Source organism: Helianthus annuus, chromosome 11 (genome assembly GCF_002127325.2).
Source record: "Helianthus annuus cultivar XRQ/B chromosome 11, HanXRQr2.0-SUNRISE, whole genome shotgun sequence".
Classification (NCBI taxonomy): Eukaryota; Viridiplantae; Streptophyta; class Magnoliopsida; order Asterales; family Asteraceae; genus Helianthus; species Helianthus annuus.
The window spans coordinates 54,719,038-54,728,263 of NC_035443.2; the positions used below are offsets into that span (position 1 = coordinate 54,719,038).

Consider the following 9,226-nt stretch of genomic DNA (forward strand, 5'->3'; position numbering starts at 1 on the left):
AAAAGTTTGATTGTGTTGTTAGTTTATATAGATGATATAATATTGACAGGTAACTATGAGAAACAGATCTCTAGTATCAAAGAGTTGTTACAGTTAGAGTTTTTAAATAAAGGTATGGGTAAACTTAAGATACTTCTTAGGAATAGAAGTAATTGATAATGAAAAACGGCGTGTGTCTAACACAAAGAAAATATTGTATGGACCTACTTAATGAATATGGAATGAGTGGGCCAAAACCTGTTAACTATCCTATTAAACAAAATTTTGTGACAACCAAGATGTGCAAAGCTGGAGAGTCTTTGGTTTCTAACATTACTGAATATTAGAAGTTGATAAGGAAGTTAATATATCTTTCTCACATAAGACCAAACATTGCTTATAGTGTTCATTTTCTCAGCCAGTTTATGCATAAGCCTTTAAAAGGTCATATGCAACTGGCTTTGAGGTTGCTAAGATATTTGAAAAGGCTCCTAAATTGGAAGTCTTGATAAAAAAGAGTGATCAGTTTCAGTTGCATATGCTGATTCTGATTGGGCAAAAAATGTTGTTGACAGAAGATCAATAATTGGTTATTGTGTGTTTCTAGGAGGCTCTTTTGTTTCCTAGAAGAGTAAAACACAAAGTGTTGTGAGATCATCTGCATAGGCAATTTTTACCAAATGTCTATTGTCAAGTCATCGTAAGAATATGTGTAAGTCTTTTGGTCTTGTTAGTTTGTTTCAAATATAAAACTGAGGGGAATGTTGAAATATAATGATAATTCACTTTTATATTTGCTTAGTTATTTATTAAAATGTTTGTAACATGTTTGTTATATTATGTGCGAGGTTTGGGCTTGTTAAAGGTCATCGTAGTGGGCTTATTGGTGTGTGGAATCATTGGGCCTAAAGGTGCTGTTGCAGCTGGACGCACGTAGACACCCGATATCAAGGAGATATGACCTTTGAAGGCCTGGATATAAATACACCACAAGTCTTTGTAAGATTCATTCGGTCGTTATTGTTCATTCTCTCTAATAATTAACGTTTTCTTTGTTTAGCTCTCATACGTGTTTTCGTCAATTCTTGAGAGTTTTATGTGTTGATCATCACATCGATGTTGTTAGATCGTTGTGTTTGTAACAAATCTTAGTATAAACAATTAAGACATCACCGCCACTAACATATGACTCATGTCAAACAATCTAGTTCCATATTAACATTATGTCCTCATTTTAACCACATCTTTCAATCTCATCTTCACCACAAATACACGCTCCCAAAAGCGCGTAGAGTCCTGATTCCCCACTTTCCCCAAACTGCTCTCTCTCTCTATCTTTCTCTCTCTAGAAAACGAATATGGTAGAGGAATCGAATCCATAAAATCATCTCTCTCTCTCTCATGGGTTTCGCAAGATAAAAAAAATCGAAATGCCCGCGTCCTCGATAACTTTCATCGATCTCACCGCTCATCTCGTCCATTTCTAGACCCAAACAAGCCCTAACCCTCAACACTTTCACCAAATCCCCTATCAACACTTTTCAGGTACAATTTTCCTATCACTGATTCTATAACTTACTCCTTTCTTTATTTGTTTCTGATGATTTATGAGTATTTTAAGTTGGAATCTCAGATTTAGGGGTGGGTTATACGCCAACCGCATGTGCCTTTTCCTTTTTATTTATTATTATATGAAGTAAATCCTGATGCCTTATGAACATGGATTAATTAATTTATTCATTTCTAACTGTCGCTCGCGTGATTGTTTGGATATGACTTTTTCGCTATTTATATCTTGGGTTGTTACTTAAACATATGTTTATCTTCGGTGGATCCAGATTTGGATTTAATTGTAAGTTTTTTTGTTGCGTTTATTAGAGTTTTACCTCTTTAAATCATTGCATTTGATTGATGTGAACCCAATTTCAGTTTTTTCCTTTTGAATTTTACTGAGTGGTCTTGTGGTTGAACATTGTTAGCTTCATGATCTAAATTATGATGATGGTGATAATTACTTAGATTGCTATATGAATATTAATCAAATTGGGTGATCTACGCGTTTGGATTTTCGGTTACGATCGTTTTTGTATGTAGATTGATGTGTGGTTAGTCTATCTATCTTTTCTTGATCAATTCTGATTAGTTTTTTTTTTTTTTTTTTTTTTTTTTTTGCCATTTTTGCGAGTAGAACTTTTTTGTATCGGGTCAAATGCTGTAATAATTTTAACTTTAAGATCTTGACTTGGCCCAAGTTTATTAGTTGTATGATTCAAATTATGATGATTTTGCTATCTGCTGGGTGAGATGCGTCGTGTTAAGTCTTACATTTGTCATTCGCTTGGATGATGTTCTTAAATCAAGCCTGATTGAGCATTAATCAAATCGGGTGATCTACACATCTGGATTTTCAGTATTGTTAGGATTTTTTTGTAACTAAATTGGGTTAGACAATCTATCTGTTCTTGATCAGTTTTGATTAGAATCTATCCTTTTGTCTTTTTTAGTAGGAGATTGTGATCACATTCTAGAGGTGATCTATTCAAGTTTATATCTTACTCAAGCAATCAACATCATCAGCAGAGGATTTTTTTTTGAGTTAAATGTCATTTTAGTCCCTGCGGTCTGGGTCATTTTGCCAGTTTAGTCCAAAGGTTTTATTTTTCGCATATAGGTCCAAAAAGGTTTCACTGTTGCCATTTTAGTCCACTGGGTTAACTTCATCCATTATTTCTGTTAACAAGAAGGGCAATTCAGTCATTTTATATGACCAAATTGCCTTTTTAGTTAACAGAATTACATATAAAATGACCAAATTGCCCTTCTAGTTAACAAAAAAAATCGATGACGTTAACCCAGTGGACTAAAATGGCAACGGTAAAACCTTTTTGGACCTACAGGAGAAAAACGAAACCTTTGAACTAAACTGGCAAAATAGCCAAAACCACAGGGCCTAAAATGGCATTTAACTCTTTTTTTTTTTAATCTGAGCTTTAGCTTTTCTTGGTTATATCTGCTTAATATTCTTTTTCTTTATGGTAATGACGATTTTAACTTTCGTAGATTGATGTCATCCAGTCATTTTGGTAGCACGGGAACTAATTCCAAGTTGGCAAGTCAATTTAGGGAAGTTGCATACCGGTGTTGACTTGGTTTCTCAGATTTAAAAAAAAAAGTAGTTTTGAGGTTTAAATTTGTCTGAAGCTCTTTCTTTTGTTATAAAATATATTTTTTGGCATACGCGTCATCCTCCCATCTTGTGTCATCTTGTTATTATCTAGTTTTTTTTTTTTTTTTTTGCACATGTGCATTTTGGAATTTTACCACATTTCATCATCCATATAAAGATCTCTCTCAAGAAAGGCATTTTAGTTATCTGTCATTGTTTTAGGGACAGGGTTAAAATAAAAGTATCAATTTGGAAATGTTCATATAAAAACAAAAATTTATTCATCCAAAGTTGCTACTGGTTAGTGGTTAGCGTCAACTTCAAGATCAGAATAGTATCTTTTGCTTGCTGATTTATCAATCATGTCACTCTGGGCATGTAACTAAATGTTTTTTCTTGATGCCCCGTAGTTGCACACAATGTATTTGTGAATTTGTGAACGATCGGTGCTGAGACTATTTCTTGGTAATTAAAACTGTTTGATACTACTGCATATTCTTTTATTGGTAGGTTGTTCATTGTCATTCATGTACACTGCCCTCTGAAACAAATGCATTTTTAACTACCTTTCTTATAAAACTTATATCATCTGGGTTCCTGTTAGTGGGCAAATAAGCGGGTTGAGTATCAGGTTAAAACGGGTAATTCTGTAGTATATGTCCAATCAGGCTGGCTTGACCTGGAACACTTTCTGTCCAATTTTTTTAGGTCTTTTGTAGACAATACAAAACTGTATGGTCTCGGTAATGAATTATTTTTCACAGCTTATATGATTCGTTTTTCTCATTTTCTTTTTAGTTAACCTTTTGATTCTACATGTTTGACCCGTTAGCAATAAAATATAACCTATTTCAACCCATTTCTAAGTATATTTATCTACATTACCACCTCTGATTCGAATAATTAATGTGTTTGCAACAGGTTCATTTCAAGAATGGCAAAAGGCACCAGGGGAAGACGCAGAATGGCTTCAAGAAACTGCAGGGCAACCCCATATCCAATGCTCACTTGTGAACATCATTTATTGCATCCGAATGAAAAAAAATCAACCATAAGCATGCCCAAAAAAGAGTTGGAAGATATCACCTGCTCAGTATGCATGGAATATCCTCACAATGCTGTTCTTCTTCTATGCTCTTCACACGATAAGGGTTGCCGCCCTTACATGTGCGGCACTAGCTCTCGCTATTCCAACTGCCTCGACCAGTACAAAAAAGCCTACACCAAAACCACATCTCTGTCGCCACATCACCCACCAGCGTTAACAACCATTGGTAACGTTTTGGATTCGTTATCGGGTTGGCCTGTTGAGAAGCATGGAGAAGTGGCTGAGCTGGCGTGTCCTCTTTGCCGAGGCCAAGTCAAAGGGTGGACGGTGGTGGAGTCAACTCGGGAATATCTTAACTGTAAGAAAAGAACATGTATGCATGAGAATTGTTCTTTTATCGGGGCGTATAAGGAACTGAAGAAGCATGTTAAGTCGGAACACCCGTGTTCTAAGCCACGGGAAGTGGACCCCGATCAAGAACAGAAATGGCGGCGGCTCGAACGTGAGAGAGAACGCGAAGACGTGATTAGCACGGTGACGTCATCAATGCCGGGAGCAGTGGTGTTTGGCGATTACGTGATTGAACGGAACTCGTACGGGTCAGACTCGGATGACGATGACGAGGAGGGCTTTGACGTGGGTGATTTAGGGCGGGGCAACACTGGTGGTGGTTTAGATGTGGCGGGTGATAACAGTCTTGTTAACGTGTTTCTCTTGTTTCATGCATTTGGTGCTGGCGGTAACGAGGGCTCGTTTGGTAGAAATGAAAACAATAACGAAGGTGAAAGTGATGATGATGATGATGATGGTGGTGGTGGTGGTGGTGGTGATGACGGTGGCAATGACATGTCACTGGTTAACCGGCTCCGCCGCCAGGGGGTTTTACTGGGGAGGTCGGGGAGGAGACGGCGGAGTAGTCAAACGTAGATACGTGTATAAAACGGGATGTAAAGAAGGGAATCAAGAAGATGTTAAAGTTAGAAGCTTTTTAGGAGGGATAAGAAGAGAAATGGCAATGGAGTTCATTTGTATATGCGCACATTTGCCTCTCAGTTTGCCATTGGCTTCACTTCAAATTGGAAAGAAAGTAATTTTTTTCTCTTTTTTTTTTTTTATTTGTGTTTGTAATTTTTAATGATTCCCTTGCCCAGGACCTGTTTATGCATCTTCAAAACTTACTGAATTTGAACATTCTTTAAATTTGAATCACACCCATGTAAAGATTTGATCTTTTGTATTTACATCTTTTGAAATGTTTCTTGTATTGTTGTTTGGGTTGTATCGGGTTCGAACATGAGATTCTTGAATGCTCGGACTGAAGTAAAATATAGATTGTTAATGACGATGTCTGATATCTGACGAGAAACACTTGTTATACGGTAATAATGGAAGAAAAGCTGGGCTGAGTCAAGCCATTGTGCCTGTAACATGGTAGCATTTGATTCGAGGCCGAAACAAAACAAGGCTGGGTTCGTGTTGTAAAGTGCACAAATCTTGATGACTAAGGTCGGAACGCAGTTCATAACATGACCATGATCGAAAGTAACATAGCGTTATAGGTTGGGATGGCATAAACGGCGTTGGCGATACACGACACAATACAAATGAACGGGGATGGAAAGCGATAAGAAAATCAATCAAACGTAGAATTAGATCTCATGGTGCTTGTTAAAAAATCACAATTTCTAAATCAATTGAACCAGTTCTCAATGTTTTTCATTATTTGTTTGTCTTTTTTTGTTAGTTTAGGGAGAGGAAGACTTGCTTTTACGATGGTTAATTTTTTATTTAATTTAATTTATATTTTTCATCTATTTGCGACTTGGCTATAACCTAATTTTTTGTATATATGTATTTTCTTTTCAATTTTAAGTTCAGAATGGTCCAATCCAAATGGTTGAGTGGCCCAGTTTTTAAAGCATTATGTGTTAGCAGCCCTAAAATAAAGATTAAAAAATACTTAATGTTAAAAAAAAAGACCATTTTACCCCTAGTTTTGGGGTCACACATAACCAGAACCAGGGACAAAATGGTCTTTTTTACCACATCTACCCGTTATACGCCTCGTACAAGCCACATATAAGGGGTTTTTCTTACAAACACTGTTATACAATATTTATCGTTTTAACAAAGTTTTATAAAAATAAGTAGCTTTTTTAAAGTTAATAAAAAACATTGTTAGGTATCATATCATATAGTGTAGTACAGGTCCCATATAGACCTCGTATAGACCTATAGTGTAGTATCGTATAGTATCTTATCGTATCATATAGTGTAGTATAAGGCTCGTATAGGCTTATAGGTGTGGTCTCTTATCATATAGTATCTTACTATATCGTATAGTGTATAGAACTATAGGTGTAGTATAGTATTTTATCCTATCCTACCCTATTGTATATGTGTGGTATAGTATAGGTCGTATTGGCCTCGTATAAGCCTATAGGTGTAGTATTGTATCGTATCGTATAGTGTATTATAGGTCCCGTGTAGGCCTCGTATAGACCTATAGGTGTAGTGTCATATGCAAGACTAAATAAAATGACTAAATATGCAAATGCTCAAACAGTTAAACGGTTCAATGGTTAAAAGCTGTGAGATGGGAAAAGCGAGGCGGAAACAGTGGCCAGTCACATCCGGAGATCGCTTCACCAACCCATAGCCGCAAAAGCAAAGCAGGTCTGCACAATACACGCTATTACCCAGGGGTCAAAAGCCTTCAACCCCAAAAGGGGAAACCCTCCACTGCAAGCAGGATTACTAGTCTAATACATGCTACTTTGGGAGATGTCTTCCCTTATAAAATGACACTTCATTTACCCCAGAAGACATCCCTGATCAGCTCAGATTCTCTAATCTCTGGTCATTCGTGTGGAGTACTTGCTTACATACAAGTCACTCCTTTTCACATCCACCACACACATTCCATTTGCTCTCACTTCTGAATCTGAGTACATCTCAGAGAAGGAATCTTCAGCAAATAACAACTACAAACTAGTAAACCTCCTTCCACGTCTTGCAAACGTGGGGGGACCCCGCGACCTGCGTTAGGCAAGGTTGAATCCTTCAACCTTTTTGCCTAACCAACTCAGCTACTACCTTTGGTCTCGTGTTTGTTGCATCAACAAGTTGGCGCCCACCGTGGGGCTACGCCGCTATTTCTTCTCAAAAAAAGACCTAGTAGTGTAGCTCTCTTCACTTATATAGTCACCATGTCTGAAAGTGGATCCCCGGGAGAAGTAAATCAGATTCCCAACACTTCCACCCCGGGTAGTAGCCAAGCTCACATGGCTATACCAGCATCTTTCTCAACTCCGGGGAGCACACCCGAGTTCCTCACCTTCAACACGCCAACTCCGTCCAGATCCGGGGTTCCATCACCCAACGTTGGTGTCTCCGACACCCCAGCACGTGTTGAACTTACCCCCGAGGGGGTTGCAAATAATTTCCTTGAGTTAAGGTCACTTCTCAACCAGCATGTGAGTAAAGAAAGAGAAAAAGGTATAAGGATTCGTTTAGACTATGACGAACCCGAACCAACACTGTCTCCCGGACCACCCCTACCTCCTTTTACCACAAGAAGTGAGGCTGGTCCCAGCAACCCTCCAAACCCTCATCCTTATCTGTCCACTATGACAAACCCTACGGTGCATCCTATCTTCTCTTCCCAACCGATTACTAGCGGTGCTCCTTTGGGACACGAGCTAACACTTGACCAGCTCCTACAGTCCCCAGTAACAAGCTATCCAGCTTCTGTAACAACCACATGGGAGCAAGCTCTGTCCGTGCTCCCTTTAGCACGAAGTGCTGTTATGAGCACCCCTCTCGGAATAAACTGCTCGGTTGGTCCAGGAAGCCTTCAAGGCTTCAACCTCATACCCAATATGATGACCCAGATGATGGCCAACTTCCCGTGGCAACACTTCATTAATCAAGTGTTAGCCACTCAGGGGCATCGCGGCAATGGCAACAATATAGATGCAAGGGCTGAAGAGGACTTGGCTAAACCTTATAAGCCAAGTAACCTTTCATGCTTCTCAAGGCAGATAGCCGATTATGATTTCCAATCAAAGATCAAGATGCCGTCCCACATCAGAACGTATGATGGGACTGAGGATCCTAAGGACCATCTCCAGATCTTCACTGGTGCAGCCCGAATAGAGAAATGGTCAAACGCTGAATGTTGCCTAATGTTCATGCAAACTCTTGTTGGATCCGCCAGAATCTGGTTCAACGACCTACCTGCTCAAAGCATTCGAAGCTTTGACGACCTAAGCAAGGGTTTTCTGGCAAACTTCTCCCAACAAAGGCGATATGTCAAAGACGCGACAGTGATCTTCCAGATAAAACAACGTGATGATGAAAGTCTTCGAGCGTTCATTGAACGATACAAAAAGGAAGGTCTGACTTATGTAGGGGCAGACGAGAAAATGAGAGTGGCTGGTTTTATGAATGCCATAACCTCTAAATACCTCACAAGAGATTTCAACAAGTCTCTGCCCAAAACCCTGGAAGAGGCCCTTGAAAGGGCCGAAGCCCACATTCGGGGAGAGGAGGCTGTAGACATTAAGGAACAAAGGAAAAGAGGATCCAGCTGGCGAAGCAATAGCCCAGCTAGAAAGAGGGGAAATTTCAACTCCTATGACAGGCGGCCAAAGGGTTCAGACCCTCGAAGGTCTGAAAGTCGGAACCCTTCAAGCAGAGAAAAAGGCATAAGTTTCACACCCCTCACAAAGACCCCTCAAGAAATTCTTGCAACAGAAGAAGTTAAACAAAACTTTCGGCCTCCCAGGACTCTCCCCAAAAGCAGAAAAAACGAGAACTCCACCCAATACTGTGAGTTCCACGAAGAAAAAGGTCACCGCACCAATGATTGCTTCCAACTCAAGAAAAGAATAGAAGAGGCTGTCAAGTCCGGGGAACTCGCTCATTTGGTAAAAGGAGTCCGGGACAAAATGGCTGAAGGAAAGGGTAAGGAAGTCAATATGGTGAGTTTCGATGGAAGGGTTCCTCATAAAAGACAGCGGTTGGAAGCT

General features: G+C 39.2%; 1 protein-coding gene across 2 annotated transcripts; it reads left to right on the forward strand.

Annotated features, from left to right (window-relative positions):
- Window positions 1–1,277: 1,277 nt before the first annotated feature.
- On the forward strand, window positions 1,278–5,451 carry LOC110877007. 2 transcript variants are annotated; one of them, XM_022125177.2, is made up of 3 exons: window positions 1,278–1,524; window positions 3,040–3,162; window positions 4,067–5,451. In XM_022125177.2, exon 3 carries the CDS (start codon window positions 4,080–4,082, stop codon window positions 5,118–5,120), a length of 1,041 nt encoding a protein of 346 aa, XP_021980869.1. In that variant the 5' UTR covers window positions 1,278–1,524; window positions 3,040–3,162; window positions 4,067–4,079; the 3' UTR covers window positions 5,121–5,451. The 2 variants fall into 2 exon arrangements, with proteins under 2 accessions (XP_021980869.1, XP_021980856.1); XM_022125164.2 differs by lacking the exon at window positions 3,040–3,162.
- Window positions 5,452–9,226: the final 3,775 nt, after the last annotated feature.